Source organism: Pseudorca crassidens, chromosome 9 (assembly GCF_039906515.1).
Source record: "Pseudorca crassidens isolate mPseCra1 chromosome 9, mPseCra1.hap1, whole genome shotgun sequence".
NCBI classification, from domain to species: Eukaryota; Metazoa; Chordata; class Mammalia; order Artiodactyla; family Delphinidae; genus Pseudorca; species Pseudorca crassidens.
Window position 1 is genome coordinate 53,265,902 of NC_090304.1, and position 25,330 is coordinate 53,291,231.

Consider the following 25,330-nt stretch of genomic DNA (forward strand, 5'->3'; position numbering starts at 1 on the left):
CGCGGCATCTAGAATGTGCCAAATACTGTACCTAAAGCTGGTCCCACCAAAGCTGGCCCAGCATCCACACCTTGCCTGCCTTGTTCACTCCTGAATTCTCAGCACCTATATTATCCTACCACATAGTAGGTGCTCTCTAGATACTTGTTGAATATATGAATGTTAAGTGCACTATACTTTCTCCAATGACACCTCAACTCCATGGAGGTGGGATGAAGTCTGCTTAGATTATTTTTATTCCTCACTGGTAATTATAAGATTGAGAGGTATCCTTATAAAATACAAATCTATACCTAACACTCCCTTGGTTTAAATGAGATAGATGGATTACTGCTGGGCATGTGCCTAGCACGTGGTAGTTGCTCAATAAATTCTAGTTCCTTTTCTTCTCCAATTTTCTAGCCTCATGTCCAACCCAGTGTTCTAGCCACATCAAATTCCTCATTAGTTCCACACAGATCCTGAACTTTCATACGTTTGTGCTTCTGCTCTTGTTTTCCCTCTGTCTGGAATGCCTTTCCTGTGTCTACCTAGTGAACTCTTCCTCATCGTCCAAAACAGAGCTCACATGTCTCCTCCTCTGGGAAACTTTTCCTACTGCCCCCTCTCTACCAGCTTTGCTCTCTGCTTCCATCGCACCTTGTACGTGTCTCAGCTTTAGAGCTTGTAATTCTGTTGTAATTGTCTCTTTTTTTCCGTGATAATTATTTACGTACAGTTTTGCCTCTCTGTTAGGCTGTGACCTTGAGGGAGGCAGGAACCAAGTCTTATTTGTATTTGTAGAGCATTTGGAAAGAATCTGGAGGAGGCTGAAAAGATGACAGGTAGAAGGATGAGCTTTGCAAAAAGAACTACTTCTTCCCCTGAAACAAAAGGGAAGGAACTGAAGATGAGTGACAGTTAGAATGTAGCAAGAACCTTTAAAGCAAAAGGGAGGGGGGCCAAATCACAAGGAGAAATCTGGCTTGAGGGAGGAAGAGTACAGGAAGAAGAGGCCACCAGGAGAGATGAGCAGGGCAAAGGAGGGGTGGGGCTGGTGGGGTCTGAGGGACTGAGCCTTCTCCTTCCTAGATGTTTGAGGCCTCAGGAGGGACTCAGTGCCTGGGCTGGCAAAAAGGGGTTTGGGGGCCCACAGGGAGGAACAGCCTGTCTCCACCTGGAACAAAGCCAAGTAGCTTTGCTTCACATTTGAGTCTTTCAGTCCAGCAGGAAGTAGCTGGAGCCTCCAGCTGGAAGGAAGAGGGTAGGTTTGCAGTGATGTGGATGAGGAGAGCTAAAGTGATGGCGGTGGTATGGACCATGGAGTGCTAGTTAGGGACACACTATGAGAAGGATGGCAGGGAATTTTGGCATTGATGCAATCGTCAGAAAGTATGGCAGGAGTGGCAGAGAAAAGACAGCTGGAGAGGAAGCACTGTAGGTGTGGCTGCACCGCGACCTGTTCCAGTTGGCATCCTCAATGACTGCATTCGAGTAAGCCTGTAAGTCCTTCTTCCCTGGGTGGACTGTGGTACAGGTGGGGGATTCGGGAAAAAGCAACACATGCAACTTGGGCTTCTTCTACTTTAGGCTGTCAGACTAAGCTTCTCAGATGGTTTCATATTGGTTCTTCATTGCTGCACGCAGGCTTTCTCTAGTTGTGGCAAGCAGGGGCTACTCTTCGTTGTGGAGCACAGGCTTCTCATTGCAGTGGCTTCTCTTGTTGCGGAGCGTGGGCTCTAGGCGCACAGGCTTCAATAGTTGCAGCACATGGGCTCAGGAGTTGAGGCACGTGGGCACTAGAGCCTGCAGGCTTCAGTAGTTGTGGCACATGGACTCAGTAGTTGTGGCTCGCAGGCTCTAGAGCGCAGGCTCAGTAGTTGTGGCACTCGGGCTTAGCTGCTCCGCGGCATGTGGGATCTTCCCGGATCGGGGATCGAACCCGTGTCCCCTGCACTGGCAGGTGGATTCTCAACCACTGCACCACCAGGGAAGTCCCTTCAGGTGACATTTTAAAAACAACAAACCAGTGTCTCAGAGTACTTTGTTACAAACAACAGAAATTGTGAGTAATTTAAGGAAAACAAAGACATTTACTCAAAGGATATAGAGAGTTGACAGGAAGGCTGGCAAGCTGGATTGTGGAAAATGGGTTGTAACCTAGGAAGGCCAGGCAGCAGGCACTACGGCCAAGTTCGTGCCTTAGGAACAATCTGGCGTGGCCACCATCACCACGGTAGGGACACTCCCCCTTCTACCCCAACCCCCAAGGGACCCACTGTGGTTGGACACCTACTGTCTCCATTCCTGTAATTCTAAACTTGTCAATATGCCTTTGTGTCATCCCCTGAAGATTCAAAGTTCAGAGAGGAGTGGCCACGTGGCCGAGCCTAGGTCATATTTCATTTTCTGGCTGCCCCGGGGCAGGGAGAAGGCTATCTCTCTGATTCAGCTTCCCTAGTCTCAGCAAAACTGCACAGAACGGGTCATTCCCCCAAACAGGAGAAAGTTTTGGATGCTGATGGTAACTAAATAAAGCAAAATGTCTACCATGCCCTCATCTTTCAGACTGCTTTTCCTTCCCAGTTACTCTCTTTTGTTGGTGGTGATTTGCGATCATAATCTCAGGCTTCCCAGGCTTGACACTTTAAAACCATCTTCATCGCCCTCATTTTCCCACATAGTGAATAACTCTCCAAATTTCTTAGATTTGCCTTGCCTTCTGTCACAGATACTGCTTTAGTAAAATTACTTTGGCAACAGCATAGAGGAGAGAAGAGACTGGAAATTGGGAGTCAGACTTCTAGAATGTTAGAGCTAGAAAGGACCTTTGAATTTATCCATTGTAGTGGTCTTATCTAGGAGTATTCATTAGAATTCCTATGGCATTATAAAAATTTACATGCTGGCATCCCATCCTCAGGTTTTGGGTTCAGTAGATCTGAAAAGGGACGTTGGCATATGTGTATATATGTGTGTGTTCGTGTATGCGCATGTGTGTGTCTTTCTGAAGTGTATCCCAGGTTGAGAACTGCTGAATTCCAGTACACTTGTTTTAAAGATGAGGTGACTAAGGTCCAGAGGGAATTTATCTGTTTGAAATTATCCAAATTAATGAAATGGAGAAAGTGGTCATGACCAATCCTAGATCTCCTGGCTTTTGGTCTAGTATTACTCAGAACTCTTGCTTTTTCCCTCTGCAAAAAGAAATTTCTTGTCTTTATTTGTATTCGAGAAAGCATGCTACACTGCTATGGTTCAGCTTCTCCAATAGAAAGTAGACTTCAGATTGAGAGCCCCAAACTGTCAAGAGTGAACAGCCCATACCAAGGGCCCCGTCTCTAAGAATAATTGGCTTGATCTCTGGACCACAGGCCTTCCTTGTCAGAATCTGTGCAAAGCATCCTCACTTCCCATCCAAAGTGGGAAGTGAAATGAAGAGGACCTTTGGAAGCACAGCCTGGATGAAGCCATACTTCTGAGTTTGTCAGGATTCTGACTGTCTGGGCCTCTGTGCACACAAGCCCTTGTTTCAATTACGCATTGACCCTTCTTCAATTCTTCACTGTCCTTTAGCCATCTTGTTCTCATTTTGGGAATCCACTTCTTTCTTTGCTCTGCTGACTTCCACCAATCACTCTGCCTTGGACTGGTTTACTATCAGCTCAGGTACTGTTTCCAGGCAATCTCATGGAAACCCAGGGCCTCTGATGCCTTCCATTACATTATGTTACTTTTTTTTTTTTAATTTGCTCTCCTTACAAAACTTGTGCTTTCTTATAAAGATTCCCAAGAGGAAATGCCATTTGCTGAATGCCTTCCTGCTCCAAATCTACTTTAGTGCAAAAAAGCAAAGGGTGGGAGAAGCGCTGTAGCACAACCTTCTCTCTGTCAGAGGGAAGCTATTGTTTCTCTTGTACCCTCTGCATCCAGAAAGGGGACTGGCACCAAAGTCTGAGCACCTCACTCAGTGACTAAGCCAAGCAGGAATGGTGTGGTCAGAGCTGTCCTTTAGGAAGTAACTCTAAGAACTATGGAGGATGGATTGGAGGAAGAGAGTCTGTGGGCAGGGAGACAATTTATAGAAGCTTCTGCAATAATGTAGGTGAGAGATGATGAGACCTGAATTGGGCAGTGGGAATGGGATGAAGAAGAGACGATAGGTAGGAAAATGGTCATTTTGGTGGGAGAATTGACAGAACTAAGAAACTGACAGATGTGGGAGATGAGGGAGAAGTAAAGATTACCAGGTTTGGAGCTTGAGGAACTGGGAGAATCGTACCTTTACTGGAATGAGGGAAATAAGAAGAGCTGTTTTGAAAGGAGGGTGGTAGACAGTGACTTTAGTTTGGTACATGAGGGATGCAGACATCCAAGATGATGCTTCCAGCAGGCAGTTAACTATGCAGGGCTGGACTCAGGATGTGTGGACTGCAGATATCAATTCGAGAGTTTCAGCTGGAAGAATATGTGAGGTGGGGTATGGGCTGGGGGGGGGGGGCAATACACGGAAAGGAGTAGAGGACTGAGGCCTGAGCCTAGAGGAATACCCACATTTAAGCCCGAAACAAGGGGGAGGGCTCAGGAAAAGAGTCTGAGAAAGAGCTGAGAGAGGGAAAAAAAAAACAAGGAAAGTGTAGCTTTGCCAGCCAAGGGAGGGAAGTTTCAGGAAGGAATCTGGAGAGAGAGTTTACTGAGATGTGGACTGACAAGAAGCTGCTATTTTTGGCAGTTAGTTGCTGGTCAGGGTAGGACTGGTCTCAGTCACAGCAGCTATGAAGCAGAGGCAGGGTTCTGAGTAATTCACATACTCCCCAATCACATTAGCCTCAGTTATCAGGGTACTGCAGGATAAATAAGTGTAATTACTTCATAAAGTTTAATATCGCTCAGTTTCCAAATAAATCCCCTCAGTCCTCAACTTAATTTGGCCCACTACGAGGAAATCGCAAAGAGTAGAAGGCGAGGCCGAAGACCAGATATATAAAGGATAACTAATAAATATTAATGAGGTTTCACCTCACGCCAACCATGTCCCGAGAGACCCTCTTCTGGAGCCCCGCCCCTCATGAATATGTATATAGCGGTGCCCGCCGCGCACTGCCCCGCCCTCTACTCTTCTCCCTCGCAACGGACTCTCCCTACAAACGGGAAACAAGATGGCGGCGGCAGGTCCGAGTACTCGGGCCTCTTCCGCGGCGGCAGCGGCAGCTCTGAATCGGCGGGGTCGGCGGGGCCGCTGTGACGAGATGGCGGCAGCCAAGACTGGGACCCCGGGCCCGGCCTCTGGCCCCGCGCTGCTGGTGTTGCCGCCGCCGTTGCTGCAGCCGCCGCCACCGCCGCGGCCGGAGGAGTCGGACTGCGCTGGGTGCCTGGAGACCCCGGGGGAAGCGGCGGCCCTGCCGTGCGGCCACTCGCTGTGCCGAGGCTGCGCCCAACGCGCCGCCGACGCGGCGGGCCCGGGTTGCCCGCGCTGCCGCGCCCGCGGCCCGGGCTGGGCCCGCCGTCGGGCCCGCGACAACTGGCAGCCCGACGCGGAGGTGCTGGGCGAGCGCGCCCGCCGCGGCCCACCCGAGCGCTGCCGCTCGCGTCGTGACGGGGGCGCGGCCGCCACGGGGCCCAGGCCCGAGCAGGAGACGCGCGGCGCGCCGGCGGAGCCAGGTGGAGTTTCCTCTCCTCCCCTTGGGGTCCGGAGCGAGGCCGCCGCGCCCCGGCCTGGCCTGGTTAGGGGGTGGAGGGTCCCAGGCCCTGGCCCTGCTCGAGCGGGTGTCGAGAGTTCTCGTGGGGTTGGAACCGGGCTTTGCCCAGGTGCAGTATGTGTTTCTGAATTTTGAACTTCGGGATGAAGTACGGGCACGATGGATTTGGAGTCAGAAGTTTGAAGGGAGCCATAGCATTTCTTGGAACAAGTTAGGGCCAGGTTGGAATTGGTGAGTGGAGGAGGGTACCGAACTTTGTAGGGGCAGTGGAGGATCCGAGAAGTGCTTGATTTAGTGTTGGGTGAAGAGCTTGGGGTTGAATTGCTTGTAAAGATGTGATCCCTGGGCCTGAATGGGTCAATGAGAGGTGTGGCATATACGGAGTTTGAGGGGCAGATTAGATTGATTTTGAGGATGCGAAGGGAGCTTTTCAGACTTGAGCGTCTGAGTTTACATGTGCAGTTTTCACAAAATCTTGAAAAACGCAAGAGCCTGGCACGTAGAGAAGACGTAATAAATGATGGCTATTTATATTTATAATAATTAATAATAAGCTCCAGCAGTGCTCTGCAAAAAAAGATGGATGGGGTTTAAAAGTTCTGGAAGCGGAGATTGGTTTGGCGGGGGCTGCTTCTATCTCGATGGCAGTAGGTTTCCTACTATTTTCCTGGCAATTAGGAGTCCGTTGAAGGACTGTTGTCTACAACTTCTTTGCCTTCCCCCCGTCCCCCCCCCCGCCCCCCCCCAGCAGCCTGCCACTCTTTGGTGCTGAGCTTGACATAGAAAGTGCCTGTTGAAAACATAAAACAAAACTGTTATAACTTGGGACTCTTTGAGACACACCCAGTCAACACAACAGCTAGAGTTCTTTGATAAAAGCTTACCTAGGAAGAGATTTTTCAAGAAACATAATTAGGAAAGGACAGATATTTGCACCTTTTGTGTTGGGAATTCTGCCATGTGCTATTTTCGGTAGGGAAAAGGAGACATTGCTTGTGTATGAAAGTGCAGTCACTAGAAACTACAGGTTCCAGAATGCAGTCTGTTTTGATTCAAGCAGTCAGACACCTGCCACTGTCCTAGGATACCTTATTTTTATTTCTGTCTTACTTTCTGTGTTCCTCGTTATTCCTTTTAAGCTTCATAGCATCCTTATGAGATAGGTACTTTTATTTCCATTTTATAGATGGAACTGAGGCCAAGAGAGGTTAAGTAAGTTGCCCAAGGATGAAAACCCAGTTCCACCTGATTCCTGCTCAGAAAAGGGATGAAGCCCTCCCCAAACATCATCTATGCTATTTAATTTGCTTCAAATTCTGAGATTATGGGAAAAAAAATTAAGACAGCATTTTTCTGGTCTCCATACTAGTACTATTGATTGTATGGTCACGTAGGATACAAATTTCTATTTCCGAAGCCTGTACTCCTTTGTGGAATATCAGGTCTGAGATTTGAACCATGAGAGGGTGTATGACTTGATGATTTGTGCAAACTTTTTCCTTGAAGAAATTTGTGTATCAGTGATTAAGAAAAACAATATAAAATGAGATTTCAAATTAGGCTCTGTTGAGTCACTGAATATCCACCAATTACTTTATATGTTTGTATGAGGACCATTATGAAAAATATTTTTCCTTAAGTGTTCTTATTGTTGGATCATTGAGTGTATATAATTACATGCTTGTTAAGTCAAAACATTATAGAAGAGTATTGCTGAACAGGGTTTGGGAATAAACCCTGTTTATCTTCTAGCTTTAGCAAGTTGTCTAGACCTCTTGAGTTTATATGCAATATTTTTTAATTTAAAACTTTAATAGGCAATTCACATAATTCAAACAAAAATATAAGAAAGTATACAATGAAAAGGTTCCTCCTACTCCTTTCTTCATTTCCCATTTTCACCAAAGATTCATGTTGATTCTTCCACAGTTTCGTTATGCTTATACATGGAAATTCAAATATATTTATTTTATTTTTTGATCTTTTTACATAAAAGGTTATATGTTATATGCACTGGTGCTTTTTTTCATATAACAATACATGATGGATATCTTTTCATATCAGTACATAGAAGGTTTCTTCATTGTACTTATAGTTACAAGGAATTTCATTGAATGGATGTAACATAATTTACTTAATCATCTATTGATGGATATTTAGGTTGTTTCCAGTCTTTTGCCATTATGAATTATTGTTTATAAAATTGTTTTACAATATATATGTACGTTTTTATGAATAGTTCACCTGTAGCTTTCACCAGATTCTCCAACTGTTGCAAAAAAAAAAGGTTAAGAACTTTTGTTTTAACCCAGTTCCCTCATTCTACTGAAGAGAGAACTGAGGCCCAGAACAGAGAAGAGAGTGACCAGGTCATTGTGGGTTAGTAGCAGATAACAAGGACTGAAAGGCTAACCCTTAAATAAGGGCTAAAACATAACCTAATTCACAGTTAAATGTTCATGATGGTTTGTAATAGACAGTAAAAATACCAGTTTCATAATAATTACATCACACTTTTATTAGTGGGAAACAGCAACAAAATTAGCAATTTTAGGTTAATACAGAAGTATATTGCTTAGCAGTATTCTTTTGGCGTAATTAGGTCAATTGATAAAAGAAAGGGCAGACCTGCTTTATAAAACTGGAAATAAAATTTTGTAGTAAATTCACTGGTATTTAAGTGAAATTCTTAACTTTTTTTTTTTTTTTTTTTTTTTAATTTCTTAAGTCCCATGGCTCTTTTGGAATTGAATTGAATTGAATTTTGGAATTTTTTTTGAAAAAAGTGCAAGAGTTTGTGTGTGTTGAAAATTTTGGTTGTGCTGGTGATATTTTTGTTTTTTGTCAGCTTCTCAAGATTTAAAGTTCAGAACCTTAATAACGTCTGTATTAAGTATTTTATTTTATTCTTATATACACTGTCAATTTGCTTTTGGATACAGTATCAGTTAATTTGTGCAGCAGTGTGTGTTGAAGGTTAAGTCAGTGATCATTTCAAGATGAACCTAGACTTCAACTGTATGTTCTATGAGGATCTGCAGCTCATTGTATGTATTGACATATTAAGTATTTGGACCATATTGAGCAATATTAAGCAAGTATGTAATGAGTGCCTACTCTGTGGCAGACACTGTTCTAGATCCTTGGGTGACATCAGTGAATAAAATAGTCAAAGATCCCTCCCTCTTAGAGCTTATATTCTAAATTTAGAAACAGTCCTGGTCCATTGATTTTTAAAAAAGAAGATTTACCATACAGACATACATAGATAGATTTGCAAATATAAGAACATTTAAGCCTCATTGATAAGAATTTTTTTTAATTAATTAATTAATTAACTTATTTTTGGCTGCGTTGGGTCTTCGTTGCTGTGCGGGTTTTCTCTAGTTGCAGCGAGCGGGGGCTACTCTTCATTGCGGTGCGTGGGCTTCTCATTGCGGTGACTTCTATTGTTGTCGAGCGCGGGCTCTAGGCGCGCAGTCTTCAGTAGTTATGGTGCAGGGGCTTAGGTGCTCCACATGTGGGATCTTCCTGGACCAGGACTTGGACCCGTGTCCCCCTACACTGGCAGGCAGATTATTAACCACTGTGCCACCAGGGAAGTCCCAAGCCTCATTGATAATAATTAATTTTAAGAATTCATTTAGTCTTTTGAAATCAGGGATGATCATTCTAAATTATGCTGCCTTTGAACTTGAAACCAGGACCTTTTAAGGACAGTTCTTTGTCCTTTTACCATGGGTAATAATTGAAGAGAAAAGCTAGACAAAGGCTGATGAATCTTTAAGTTGGCAGTTTAATTTTTTTTCTATTTGTAGTGTTAAAAGTGCATTTCAAAAATTGAATAATTCAAAAAAATTGAATAGTGCCCCATTTATTCCTTCCCTTTATCCCACCCCAACCTCCCTGTTCATTTAGGGTTGACATTTATCCATTAAAAAAATTTCTTCTTTCTGTGAAAAACAAGTAGTTCTGGTTTATTACTCAGTTGGCAGACAATGTTTGTTATGTGTGCAAACCTAAATTGCATGTAGGACTAGTGAATAATGAAATCATATGATTGTAGTGTAAAAGGACAGGAATTTCCCTTGTCTGAAGGGATTTGTCTTAAAATGTATAAAATGACTCAACTTTTTATCCTAGTAACACATATTCCAAAATTTGAGTGTCCTTATGTGTTTTACTAATGTGGAAATATTTGCCTTGTGTTTTTTAAAACTCAGGATGAGATTACCTTATAAACTAAGCCTTAATTACCATTGACAGAATAGCTCCATTCTGTAGAATTCGGGATTGAGCAGCAGGAATTTGGGTGTTATTTGTTTTCCATTCATGTTTCTACTCCCTGTCTAATTTCCATTTAATCTTAGAAGACTTGACTGCCTTGAATTCATTTGAATCTGAGTTTGCTTTAGTGTAGGATGTAGGATATGTTTGTCAAATTTCATTCCACTATTTCAGTGAGCATTTAGGGCACACACTTGTGTAAGAGAATACAATAAAAAAGATGGGTAAGTCATGGTTCCTGTCCTTTAAGATTCCACAGTCTTGTTGGGGAAACACACCTTATCAAATAATATACAAAGTGTAAGTGAGGTAAATGCATAATGCCAAGAAGAATAGAACAGTGGGATAACTGACAGTCTTTTGAGGAAACTTGAGGAAGGCATTTGCGCTGTGTGTTGGAAAAAGAATAGGAGTTCACCAGGTGAGGGAAGAGGAGATGGCCATTCCTGGCAAAAGAACCTGCACATACAAAGGCATGAAGGCATTTGGCATATTCAGAGACAGACAGGAATTTAAATATAGATGGAATGTGGGGCTGGAGTGGGGAAGGAGGAGAGAAGAGACTACAGAAGTTTGATCATGAAGGTCATGGTATGTCATGCTGAAGGAATTTGGGACTTTATCCTATAGACATTGTGGAGCCCTTAAAAATATTTAAGTAATGGAATGATACTGTCATAATGTGCTTTAGAAAGACAGTATTGGTTGGAGTGTGGAGGAAAGATGTGAATAGAAACTGGAGGAAGGGAGTCTAGTTAGGGGACTGTTTTAGTAGTTCAGACAAGAGGTGAAGACGGGCTGGACTAATGCAGTGACTGTGGGGATGTTTCCTTTAGTTATTCATTAATTTAGTAACCATCTGAGTTGAGGGCCTTCTGTGTGCTAGGCACTGGGGCTGCAAATAGAAATAAAGCATAATTCTGTCTCTTAAGGTCAGTGTAGTTGAGAAGATTGCTATATAAACGTGTAACTGGAATGTGGGGTAATAAATGCAATAACTGTAACGCAAGATATAATTGTAGAACGCAGTATGGTATATATTAATTGAGCAAGTTAATGGAGCAGGATCTGGAGACAGACTATCTGTGTTCAAATTCCAGGTCTGCCATTTATAGCTGTTTGTCTTTGGGCACATTGCTTAATTTCTCTGTACCTTAGTTTCCTCATTTTGAAAATGGGGATAGTAGTGGTAGCAAAATCATAAGGTTGTTGTTAAGACTGAATGAGTTATTAGCATATAAAGAGCTCAACAAATGTTAGCTCTTTTCACAAAAAAAGAGAACCCAGCTTGGATGGGTCAGGAGTGGCTTCCTGGAAAGGCAGACACTTGACCATGAGTATTCAGTAGGCAGATGAAGGGAGGATAAAACTGAGGGAAATAAGTACTTTTAAAAACATAGGAGTATGAAACAAAAGGAGAGTTCTAGGGATTGCAAATATGGGTAGTTGGAGCATAGAGTACATGTGGGAGAGTGGAAGGAGGCAGAATTGCAGAAATAAGCAGTTACTGGATAATAGTGGACTTTGAATGCCATGCTAAGAAGGGGGGATCCACTGAAGAGTTTGAAAGAGGAGTACATCTTTGCACTCTAGAGAGATCACTCCTATAGGGGTAATGTAGCAAATGGATTGGAGATCCCAGATTTCTTTTAGCAAGATGGCTAACTTATCTTAGCTAAAGACTCTGTTGCTACAAATATCCAGAAAAGCTGGATGATAAACAACAGTTCTTTGAAATGCATTTCTGAGCTTGCAGGAAAGACAGGAAGATCTCTAGATTCCCAAAACAAAAATGGAACTAAAACCCAAAACTTCATTAAGAACTTGAGCTCATGCTGTGACAAAGATGAAGGAATTGAGTGAGGGGTTGTTTCTGGTTTTTTTATTCCTAGTGATTGAGTTTTAACTGTGGAAAAAGGAACCAAAACCAAGACTTTTGCATCAGGCTGGGATTCCTGATGTGCTGCATCCTAGGTGAAAGGGTGGGCTAGAGAAAAATCTTCCCACTGACACAAGGAAATAAGAAATCTCGTCTTGGTTTGCCTGGACTCTATACAAAGAGGAAATGGAAAAAAAGCTTCCCTGAGAAATTGAAGCACAAGACCTATGCCTTGCTCATATTTGCGACCTGAGTCGCAATATCAGGTATCCCCATGCTAGGAAATTAATATAAAAGCTGGCTCCAAGCTAGTGATACCACTGGGCCACCTGGAGAAAGGAAAAACAAGACTTGAAGGGGTACTGTCATATCTCAGGCCACAAGGAATTCTCACAGAAGAAATAAACCCCACAGAAGATGAATTTATAATTAAAGGTGACACACAAGGAAACAATTTTCTACCACAAATGAGAGTCAGCAGATATTACAAGCAGGAGGATTACAGCTCTAAGAACTGGGATAGTAGAATGGCAGTTTGAAAGGTAATTTAAAGTAGCATATTTTAAGTGACTAAAGACATTAAACAAGTAATTGACATCCCAATAAATGAATAAGACGTGAAACATACATTTGGAGAAGAACTAAACATAATGAAAAATAGGTTAAAAAAATGCTCAGTAGGGCTTCCCTGGTGGCGCAGTGGTTGAGAGTCCGCCTGCCGGTGCAGGGGACACGGGTTCGTGCCCCAGTCCGGGAGGATCCCACATGCCGCGGAGCGGCTGGGCCCGTGAGCCATGGCTGCTGAGCCTGTGCGTCCGGAGCCTATGCTCCGCAACGGGAGAGGCCACAACAGTGAGAGGCCCGCATACAGCAAAAAAAAAAAAAAAAAAAAAAAGCTCAGTAAGTAAGTGATAGTTTACACAGATGAAGAGAAAGTAGTAAGCTGGGAGTTAGATATAAGGAAATCCTGAGAATGCAGAACAGTAAGATGAAGGAAAATATGAAAGAGGTGGAGAAATGAAAGACTAAGCAAGAAGACACAACATCTAATAGCAGTTCCAGAAGGAGAAAAATAAAATGAGGGAAACATGGAATTTGAAGAGATGACATGAGAAATTTTTGGAATTAATTTAAAAAGACATGAATTTTTAGGTTTAAGCTCATGAGGGCCTAGCAAGAATTAAATGAGCAAACCAAAAACAAACTCCACAACTAAATACATTGCAGTGAAACTGCAGAACACCAAAGACACTTTTATAAGCAACCAGAAAGGAAAGGCAAAGGAGCAAGAATCAGACTGAGAGCAGATGTCTCTTAATAAGAGAGGGCAGAAGAAACTTGAATAATATCTTCCTAGTGCTGAGAGAGATCAGAATTTCATACTCAGTTATCATTCAAGAGTGAAGGCAAAATAAAAGTATTTTCAGATGAACAAAAATATGGAGAATTTACCACACTGTTTCTGAAAGAACTATTACATGAAAGAATGCACTTCTGCAAGAAAGAAAGGTAACTTAGGGGAGCGAGAAGGATACAAGAAATCATGATAGGGACTTCCCTGGTGGCTCAGTGGTTAAGAATCCGCCTGCCAATGCAGGGGACACAGGTTCGAGCCCTGGTCCAGGAAGATCCCACATGCTGCAGAGCAACTAAGCCCGTGCACTGCAACTACTGAGCTTGTGCTCTGGACCCATGAGCCACAACTACTGAGTCTATGTGCCACAACTACTGAAGCCCGCATGCCCAGAGCCCATGCTCTGCAACAAGAGAAGCCACTGCAATGAGAAGCCCGTACACTGCAACAAAGAGTAGCCCCCGCTCTCTACAACTGAAGAAAGCCCACGCGCAGCAACGAAGACTCAATGCAGCCAAAAATAAATAAATTAGTTAAAAAAAAAGAAATCATGATGAGCAAAGAAATTGGCTCGGTAAACGAAGAATTGACTGTATAAAACAAAAATAATTATGACTGATTTGTTGGGGCTAAAACCAAAGTGGAACTAAAATATCAGATGAGGATAAAATGTAAGCTGGGAGGGAAAATGACCAGCATTAAAGAGTTATATATAGTTCAGAAGGAGGATAGAGATATTAATTAACTTTAAGCTTTCAGTCAGATGCATATTAAAAATTGAAGGATAACCACTAAAAGAAAAGAAATGCAATGTATAACTTGATCTACTATGTATATATAGAACCATACACTTCCCAAATTAGAGAATATACATTCTTTTTAATTAAAAGTGAAATTTTTATGTAATTTTATGTAATTTATGTAATTAGGCACAAAGAAATTATCAACAAATACCAAAGCTTGATATATCAACTATGTTTTCTGACCCCAATACAATAAAATTAGAAATTAATAACAAATATAACTGATTCTCCTCACCTCCTATCCATGTTTGGAAATTTAAAAAGTAAAAGCAAAAAATAAACTAAAAATAAATGGATGAAAAACAAATTCATGGAAACTGGAAAATATTTAGAATTAAATAACAGTGGAAACACTATATGTCAAAATCTGTGGAATACAGCAAAGCAGTACTAAGAGGAAAAATTTTTTTCATCTTTATTGGAGTATAATTGCTTTACAGTGTTGTGTTAGTTTCTGCTGTACAACGAAGTAAATCAGCTATATGTATACGTATATCCCCTTATCCCCTCCCTCTAGCGTCTCCCTCCCACCCTCCCTATCCCACCCCTCTCGGTGGTCCCAAAGCACCGAGCAGATCTCCCTGTGCTATGCAGCTGCTTCCCACTAGCTATCTACTTTACATTTGGTAGTGTATATATGTCAGTGCTACTCTCTCACTTCGTCCCAGCTTCCCCTTCCTCTCCTGTGTCCTCAAGTCCATTCTCTACGTCTGTGTCATTATTCCTGCCCTGCCACTAGGTTCATCAGTACCATATTTTTAGATTCCAATGTATGTGTTAGCATACGGTATTTGTTTTTTTCTTTCTGACTTACTTCACTCTGTATGATAGCCTCTAGGTCCATCCACCTCATTACAAATTACTCAATTTTGTTTCCTTTTTATGGCTGAGTAATATTCCATTGTATATATGTGCCACATCTTCTTTATCCATTCATCTGTTGATGGACATTTAGGTTGCTTCCATGTCCTGGCTATTGTAAATAGTGCTGCGATGAACATTGTGGTACATGTCTCTTTTTGAATTATGGTTTTCTCAGGGTATATGCCCAGTAATGGGATTGCTGGATCATATAGTAGTTCTATTTTTAGTTTTTTAAGGAACCACCATACTGTTCTCCATAGTGGCTGTATCAATTTACATTCCCACCAACAGTGCAGGAGGGTTCCCTTTTCTCCATACCCTCTCCAGCATTTACTGTTTCTAGATTTTTTGATGACGGCCATTCTGATTGGTGTGAGGTGATACCTCAATGTGGTTTTGATTTGCATTTCTCTAATGATTAGTGATGTTGAGCATCTTTTCATGTGTTTGTTGGCAATCTGTATGTCTTCTTTGGAGAAATGTCTATTTAGGTCTTCTGCCCATTTTTGGATTGGGTTGTTTGTTTTTTTGATATTGAGTTGCATGGGCTGCTTGTATATTTTGGAGATTAATCCTTTGTCAGTTGCTTCGTTTGCAAATATTTTCTCCCATTCTGAGGGTTGTCTTTTCATCTTGTTTATGGTTTCATTTGCTGTGCAAAAGCTTTGAAGTTTCATGAGGTCCCATTTGTTTATTTTTGTTTTTATTTCCATGGGTCAAAAAGGATCTTGCTGTGATTTATGTCATAGAGTGTTAATGCCTATATTTTCCTCTTAGAGTTTTATAGTGTCTGGCCTTACATTTAGGTCTTTAATCCATTTTGAGTTTATTTTTGTGTATGATGTTAGGAAGTGTTCTAATTTCATTCTTTTACATGTAGCTGTCCAGTTTTCCCAGCACCACTTATTGAAGAGGCTCTCTTTTCTCCATTGTATATTCTTGCCTCCTGTGTCAAAGATAAGGTGACCATATGTGAATGGGTTTATCTCTGGGCTTTCTATCCTGTTCCATTGAGCTATATTTCTGTTTTTGTGCCAGTACCATACTGTCTTGATTACTATAGCTTTGTAGTGTAGTCTGAAGTCTGGGAGCCTGATTGCTTCAGCTCCATTTTTCTTTCTCAAGATTGCTTTGGCGATTCGGGGTCTTTTGTGTTTCCATACAAATTGTAAAATTTTTTGTTCTTATTCTGTGAAAAATGCCATTGGTAATTTAATGCGGATTGCATTGAATCTGTAGATTGCTTTGGGTAGTAGAGTCATTTTCACACTGTTGATTCTTCCAATCCAAGAACATGGTATATCTCTCCATTTGTTTGTATCATCTTTGATTTCTTTCATCAGTGTCTTATAGTTTTCTGCATACAGGTCTTTTGCCTCCTTAGGTAGGTTTATTTTTAGGTATTTTATTCTTTTTGTTGCAGTGATAAATGGGAGTGTTTCCTTAATTTCCTAAGAGGAAAATTTAAGTGCCTATATCATATTTCATTGAATCTTAAGATGTCATCATTTGTGAGATGGACTATTACTTTCCAAATACAGTGCTTTCCTATCACTTAGACTTTGAAACTTTATGCTTACTGAAAGAACTCATATATATTTACTTAGATATAGATTTAGCATATCACTCATGCATATATTTATAAAAGGAAGGGAAGTAACAAATTAGTAGAATATTCCTGTGACTTCATATGCAGAGTTTGATTCTTCTAAATCACTTTCTGATGGAAGCACAGAGGTTTGTGTTTTTCTACATAGTATTGCTCACAATGTCATTGAGAGCATTGGTGATAGAACATTTCTTAAAAGAGTGCTCCACAGCTATCTCCAGCATTTTCTTTCAAACTGCTGGCACCCATCAAATTTTGATCCTGATGTTTTCTTGAACTGGCCAGCAGGTATCAACAAAAGGTTTTCAGATGAGACTCATAGTTCTTCATCAGATGGTCTGTAATAGGTTTATTGACTAACATTGAGAAGTTCCAGTTGTCTAGTCATGCCACCAGGGATAACTGCCAAGTAACTACTACTTTTGCAAGCTTATTCTTTAATTGTTTATGTTCATACATAGATAAGCAATGACAGTTGCACCATCACTGCTTGCCCGACTGACGGTGATTGTAAGACTAATTGTAAGAAACATCCCAATTTCAGCAATATTAATATGAAAAAATTTATGTCCTAGAATCTGTAAGGTTTTTCAATAGAAGAAAGCCTGAAAATTATTAAGTGGCCAACTGAAGAAGCTAGGAAAGTAACAGCAGATTAAACCCAGAGGAAGTAGAAGTTAGGAAAGAATAAAGATAAGAATAGAAATTAATGGAGTAGAAAACAGTGAAGAGGATTAATAAAACCAAAATCTAACTCATTGAAGATATTAATATAGGCTCTATGTTATAGACAAATCTCAGGCAAGATTGGTCAATGAAAAAGAAACACAAGAAAGCGTAAACAATGTTAGGAATGAAACAGGGAATATGACTATAGCTATGATAAGGATTTCTAAAACCCCATACATATTGAATATGGAAAACTTTATGCCCATGAATTTGGAAGATTGTGTAAAATAGTCGGTTTCCTAAAAAATACAACCTATTGCAGCTGAGTCAAGAATAAGTAGAAAATATTAATAGAAATGTAACTAAAAAAGAAATTGAATAGTAAAATCTACCCACTAAGTAATGTGTGGATGCAGTGAGCAAAATCCGGAATGTGGGAAATTACAGGACAGATGGCCCATTTTTTCCCCACAAATACGTGAAGAAGAAGGGGAGAAAAGCAATACATAGAAGGGAAACCTGCAGATTAAAAGACAAAACCAATTTAAGCGTATGGACTAATTTGGATTCTGATTTGAAAAACTGTATAAAAATATTTGATAGGAATTTGAATACTGACTGGATATTTGTTGGTATTAAAGATTATTAAATTTTTAGTGTGAAATCTTTTTTCTGGTTACATATTTTAAAGAGTCCTTATTTTTAAGAGAGATGCTAAAATGTTTATAGGTAAGATGATATGGTGTCTGGGATTTCTTCAAAACAATTTATTCAAGGGGAGAGGGAACAAGTAAAGATTTGGGAAATAGATGAAATAAGATTGACAATGGGTTGACTGTTGAAGCTGGGTGATGGATATGTTGGGGTTCATTGTACTGGTGTCTCTAATAAATATGTGAGTCATTTTCATAGTAAAAAGCAGGAAAAAAAAATCTATCCATTAAAGGAACACAAGGCACAGATGGTTTTACAGGTTACCCAAATATTGAAGGATGGATAATCCTTGTGCAGACCATTCCAGGGAATAAAAAATGTTTCTAGACTCATTTTGGAGGGCTTTTACAACATGACATCAAAATCACACAAAGGCAGTATAAGAAAGGAAAAATATAGGCCAATAAATGTAGATTTTAGAAGTCCCAAGTGAAATCTGCACTAGTCTAGTAGTGTATTTTTTTTTAAAATCACAATCAAGTAGTATTTATTCCGGGAATGAGAGTTCAGTTTAACATTAAGAATCTAATGTAATTCACCATATTAATAAAGAGTAAAACCATATGATCATCTCAATAGATGCTCAAAATAGCATTTGACAGAATTTACCATTCATTTATTATTTTAAAAGCTAGAACACTTGGAATAGAAGGGAATTTTTTTTTAATTTAATTTTTTTTAGTGGAACTTGTCAATACGAATGATTAGTGGCCAAGAACACTGAACCAGGGTTAAATAGTTTAAAAAGTAATTAAGGGTCCAGTAACATGTCCTCATATACTTGAATTTGGTAGATGACAGGTGGCATTACAAATCAATGGGGCAAAAATATTTTCAGTTGTGGATAGTTAGCTAACCTTACAGAAAACAAGGAAAAATAGATCTTTACCTCACACCATACACGAAAAGTTAATACCAGATCAATTAAAGATCAAACTATAAAACTTAGAAAATACTAGGGGTATCTGTGAAAGTGGGATAGGAAGAATTCTTTAAACAAAAAATACAGAGTAAAGGAAAAGATTGATAATTTGGTCACATTAAAATCAAAACTTCTGTATGATAAAAGATAAAGTAGGGAGATGAACCACAGAATGTGAGAAAATACTTCCAATGTAATAACAAATGATTAATGTCCAAAATATATGAAGAACTACAAATCACTATGACAGACACCTCATTAGAAAAATGGTGAGGGGATTTGAATAGACATTTCACAGAAGAGGGAAACTGAAAGGCCAATAAAACACCTGGAATGATTCTCAGTATCGTTAGTAGCTAGGGAAGAGATCTAGAATACCAAGGGAAGATTGAGCTAATACATGAACAGGGATATTTCTCCCATTCTGGTGACTCTGTACTCACTGCTGTCTAGTTCTGGACAATGTTAATTGTTTGAAATTTAAGTTTCTATTGAATTAAAATATTCTTCCCTAGTTTCAATATTCAAGTATTTAAAGACCATGATTTTTTCTATCTAACTTCTTAGGCTAAACTTCTCAAATTCATCTCTTTGGTCCTCTTTCTCCCTTTCCCAGATTTCTGGTCATACTACACTACTTACAGTTCTTATAATATAGTATGCTTTTTGAAACCTTTCTGACCTTTTGTCACCTATGATTATTCTGCCTGGAATATTCTCCCTGTTATCCTTCTGTCAGATTATACTCAGGTGAAACAAGTGCTCTGTGAATTTTTTTCTCAAATAGGAGTTGATTGCCTTCCTTTGTGACACCACATGAGTATGTGTATTCGTCATGTCACTGGATTTCAGTCCCTTGTTTGTGTGTCTGTCTCTGGCATTATACTGAACTCTTTGAGGTCAGGGACTATGTCTTTGGGTATTCAGCACTTAATATGGTACCTAGAATGTGTTAGATACTCAGTAAATGTTTAATAGAGGAAAAAGAGTCCTAAAAAAATCCTTAAAAAAAAGATTTTTGATTATATATAATGATTCCTTTATCCTTCTGTTCATCTTTAAATATGCCACTCAGAATTGACCCTCATGCTTTAAATAATGCCTGACCAGTGCAAAATGTAGTGAGGTTTACCATCTCTCCATCTGGATGCTAAATTCTTATTAATGCTGCCAAAGATTGCATTGGCCTTGCTCATCCTGTACGCAACAGAACTACAGATTCAGGATGAGCAACTCAGTTCTCAAAACAGAACTGAGCCAGTCTTCCTCATTACATGTGTGTACAATTAAATTTTTAAGCCTGAAGACAACTTATATCCAGTTTTGGTTTTTATTTTTCTAAATAGCAGTGGACATATTTTCTCTTTACTTCTGTTTTGCCATTTGTGTTTTGTCTAGTGTTTGGTTCTGTAAAACTATTATGATAAAACCTCAAATGATTGGACCCTGTTAATTTGTTGTTGACTTGGACTTTACTAAAGTTTACTTTTGGTTTCATTATAAAGAAAAGCTTTACAAATTGATCTTCTTTCAGACAACAAATTCTTTAAAAGATCTTAGTACAGAATGGTGCTGGTTTTAAAGCACTTTCTCATTGGTATATTCAACAAAAAAAAATTTAAGCCACTGTTTTATACTGAGACACATACCTAGAGATCATCCCAATAGGTTCAAGAAAATCTCCTAGTTTGGGGAATCAGAGGCAGAAACAAGTAATTATAACACAGGTAATAAATCCTACTACAATTGAGGTAAGTGCAGAATGTTGTGAGGACCTGCAGAAGGCTAATGTAATTCTCCCTGGGTTAAGTGAGAAACGCTTTGCAAAGCAGAGGGCAATAAACAGGGCTTTGAACTGATTATCATACAGTGAAAAAGAAAAAACATTGTGGGAAGAGGAAGTGGCATATGTAAAGAGACAGGGTCTGGCATATCTAGGAATAGTGATTATGTGTGAAGGCTGGGGAGGGGAGAGTATTGAGGGAATATGAGAAAATATGGCTGGGGTGGTAGACTGAGTCTTGTTTATAAATCTTGGAGGCAGAGGGAAGCCAATGAAAGTTATTAAGCAGGAGGATGATAGGGTCAGGTCTGCTTTATAAAGAACTAGGGAAGCAGTGTTGAAGATAGAAAGACAAAGAGTCTTAAGAGACAGGCCAGTTAGGCTACCATTTTAATGTGCACAGAATCTGTACCAAGAGGGTACTGGAGGATTAGATGAGATAAACATCCCTGTTAAGGTAGGTATTACTCCCATTTTATGGATGAAGAAACAGGCTTAGCAAGGATAAATACTGGTAGATACAAAGCCAGTGGGTAGTAGATTTGAATGCAGGTTGGTATGGTTCGAAATCCTACACTCTTTCTAATTTTGGTATCATTCCACTTTGTGGACTATTGTGGATGATTTTTCACCTCAAAAAGAGCAGAAATTAAGTCCAAAGGCTTTTGTCCAGGGTGGTGGTGGATATAGAGATGGGGACACCCACATGGTCTTGGTCTGCCTAGGCCTGCATGGCCTTCATCTCTGCAGCATTCCTGTACCTACATTTGCTTTTGTGACCTCCTTTATAGTGTGCCTCATGCTTGGACTGTGCTGAGCCAGTTTGGGCTGCCTTGCTGTGCCTGTTGTTTGGGCCATTTCTGGATTCAACAAGGAACCTTACACTTTGACTCTACTCTTGGTTAATACCTGCTTTTGCAAATTCTGTTGATCTCTACTCTCTTTGTCTTTTTCTAATCTAGATTTCTTAGTCAATTTGGGTTGTGATAACAGAATACCATGGATTGGGTGGCTCGTAAACAACAGAAATTTATTTATCACAGTCCTAGAGGGTGGCAAGTCAAAGATCAAGACTGGTAGATTCAGTGTCTCATGAGGACCTGCCTCCTGGTCCTCACTTGGTGGAAGGGGCAGGGAGCTCTCTGGGGTCTCTCTTTTTTTTTTTTTTTAACATCTTTATTGGAGTATAATTGCTTTACAATGGTGTGTTAGTTTCTGCTTTATAACAAAGTGAATCTGGGGTCTCTTTTATAAGCGCCCTAATCCCATTCATGAGAGCTTTGCCCTCATGACCTAATCACCTTTCCAAGACCCCACCACCAAATACCATCACACTGGGGATTAGGTTTCAACGTATAAATTGTGTAGGGGACACAAACATTCAATCTATAGCACCAGGGGTTAGGAAATTACATTCAGCAGGCCAGATCCAGCCTACTGCTTATTTTTGTAAATTTTTATTGGAACACAGCCATACTTATTCATATTGTCTATGGCTACTTTCATGCTACAATGGCAGAATTGAGCAGCTGTCTTTTGGTCTGCAAAGCTGAAAATATTTACTATCTGGCCGTAAGTCTACACAGACTTAGGCTGCTTAAGACTCATTATTCTTTCCAGATCGAGGTACAAATCAGGTTAATTTTTTAAGCTAAGGAAGCAAGATGCAACTTGGAATTTGAATATTTATCATTAATTTTTATTAGCAGTTAATAAGCACCATGTAGTTGTCCCACTTATATATAGAGAAAAAAATCTCTGATGCCATTTTTTTCTTACAATTCTGAGAAATTTCTATCTCTGAAAAGATTAAGTAGAATTTTTTCTTATAAGGATGTATCTAACACTTAATGAATATCAATTATATATCCAGCATTGTACAATACATTAAATCATGTCATTTAATCATTCATAACAATTTATTTGGGAAGTGGGGAAACTGAGGGCTAGAGAAGTTGTAGTGTGCTCAGTGTCACACTGATAAGTGATGGAGTCTGATTGTTCTCCACAGCCTGGGATCTTTCTTACTTTTGAAAGTTATCTGGCAAACGTATGGATGGTGAAGTGCTGTAACTGTATGGGGAAGATCCTGCCCAAATTTGGCATTGTTACCACATAAAATTAAGGAACATCTTATTCCCCAAGCATGCTGGATAACTGAAGTTTTATTGTTTATTAATAGTTTTATTAATATTAATAAGATTAAATATGGTGGTATCCTTGTTGATGACAGGATGAGTTTAGATTCCCTAGCCTAATGTTGAAGGTTCTCTATAATTTGGCCCCAGCCTACCCTTTCTGGCCTATACAACTCTCCTACATAAACTTTCTGCTCTAGCAGAATGTATTTATTTACTATCCAGGCTTCACACTTAAAAAAAATTAAAATTGTGGTAAAAAACACATAACTTGAAACTTACTGTCTTAACCTTTTAAGTGTGCAGTTCAGTAGTGTTATCACACTTTGGTTTTGCTTTGTTCACATGGATTGCTCTTCCTCCATCTTTTTTTTTTTAAAGACTTAAAAAAAATTTATCTGGCTGCGCTTGGTCTTTTTTTTACAAATTTATTTATATTTTTTAATTTTTGGCTATGTTGGATCTTCATTGCTGTGTTGGGTGGCGAGCGGGGGCTACTCTTTGTTGTGGTGCGCGGGCTTCTCTTTGCAGTGGTTTCTCTTCTTGAGGAGCACGGGCTCTAGGTGCACGGGCTTCAGTAGTTGTGGCTCGCGGGCTCTAGAGCACAGGCTCAGTCGTTGTGGCGCACGGGCTTAGTTGCTCCGCAGCATGTGGGATCTTCCCGGACGAGGGCTCGAACCTGTGTCCCCTGCATTGGCAAGTGGATTCTTAACCACTTGCGCCGGGTCTTAGTTGTGGCACAGGGGATCTTTGTTGTGGCGTGCAGGCTCTTTGTTGTGGCATGCTTCGAACCCGGGCCCCCTGCATTGGGTGCGCGGAGTCTTAACCACTGGACCACCAGGGAAGTCCCCTTCCATCTTTTAACTTAATCTAAGTTTTACCAGTTAGACTCAGCTTCATCCAACCTTCCTAAAGCCTTGACTCTCCTTCCCAGCCCTTGTTCTCTTGCTCCTACAGATGTCTGTTGGAACATTTGCTTGTAAGATGCATTTGGCAATTGTTCATTTTGTGACTTTGCATTTGTCATCGTCTCTGTAATTATTTAAATCTCTTCTTACAACTTTTTATGACTTTGTCTTAGCTAATAAGCTATGTTAATAAGTGCTTTGGGGAAAGGGTCTCATGCCTTTTTTTGGTATATGTTCTCTTCCCACAGCACCTCCCTCTTCCTCACTGCTCACTTCCCTCTTTAACTTCCTGATCTCTGATAACAGTTTTCATTATTCTTACACACTTATGTGTGATAACTTGATATGTTATCATTAATATTTTCTTCTCCTTTTGTGACTTCTACAATTATATTGTTATTTCTTTTTCCATTTGCTATTTCCATTTCTATATTTAATGTTCATGTTTGAAATTATAAGGCATATTCAGTCTGGCGTCTGCATCTCTCATTTAACATAAATGGTTTCCTATCTAATTAAAGCAATATTGCATTTTTTATAATTTATTTTATTTTATTTATTTTTGGCTGTATTGGGTCTTTGTTGCAGTGCGCAGGCTTCTCATTGTGGTGGCTTCTCTTGTTGCAGAGCACAGGCTCTAGATGTGTGGGCTTCAGTAGTTGTGACTCACGGGCTCAGTAGTTGTGGCTCGCGGGCTCTAGAGCGCAAACTCAGTAGTTGTGGCGCATGGGCTTAGTTGCTCCGCGGCATGTGGGATCTTTCCAGACCAGGGCTCGAACCCGTGTCCCCTGCATTGGCAGGCAGATTCTTAACCAGTGCACTACCAGGGAAGCCCAATGTTGCATATTATTAAAAAAATATTTCTATATAATTTTGATGCCAGGATAATAGTACATTGTATGGACTGTCTGTAATTAGCCTAATCATTCCCTCAATATTGGACATTTAGGTTATTCTCAGTTTTTGTTTTGCAGTTATGAACAATGTTGCAGTGAGAATCTTTTTATGTAAAAGTTTTTCTGTATTTTAGATTATTTTCTAAGATTCCTAGAAATTATTAGGTCAAAAGTTACAAACATGTTTTAAGTTCTTGGTATGTGAGTTGTGACATCTTGATTTCATTAGTTCTTTGCCAAGGATAGTTTTAAAACACAGTTTGAGTTACTATAGCAGTAATCTGTGGTGTTAATTATGGTACTTAGGTAAGCAGTTTTCAAATTTGATATGAATATTTTCTTAACTTTTAACTTTTTCTCTGTGCACTTCCTCTTCTTTCCAGGTAAACGCTCTTTATATTGCCTCCTGTAAATTGTTAATGTCTTGGGCAAGTAGGTAAAGGAGCAATTGCATTAGTTTAAGACAGTTGGTACTTGGCTGTCATCTGCACTCTTGGAGAGTTAGAAGGAGTAAACCAAAAAAATAGTAGATAAAATGGAAAGCACTTTAGTTTGGTTTTAGAATGTATTTGTGGTTCACTCCCCATGTTTCCACCTTCCTACTTCTAAATGGTATGCCTAATTTGACATTAAAGTTTCTCCTTTCGAATATTCCATTTGAAGGTAGTTCAGAAGTTTGGTGGGTAGTATAAGCAGGTAACCTTGAGATTAATATGGATAATGACCTCTTGGTTCCTGTGTATCTTTGCACTTACATAGGTTTTGTTGTAGAAGATGTACTTTGATTCATTGTCTTCTTTTGCTGTTGTGTACCTCTACCTCATGC

The 25,330-nt window shown here is 40.0% G+C and overlaps 1 protein-coding gene across 1 annotated transcript in view; it reads left to right on the forward strand.

Annotated features, from left to right (window-relative positions):
• Positions 1-5,100: 5,100 nt before the first annotated feature.
• Positions 5,101-25,330, forward strand: part of RNF169 (ring finger protein 169) — an 83,272-nt gene continuing 63,042 nt past the window's right edge. The window contains exon 1 of the mRNA XM_067750345.1: positions 5,101-5,640. Coding sequence (XP_067606446.1) covers positions 5,139-5,640 — 502 coding nt within the window. The 5' untranslated portion in view covers positions 5,101-5,138. The remainder of the gene's footprint in view (positions 5,641-25,330) is intronic.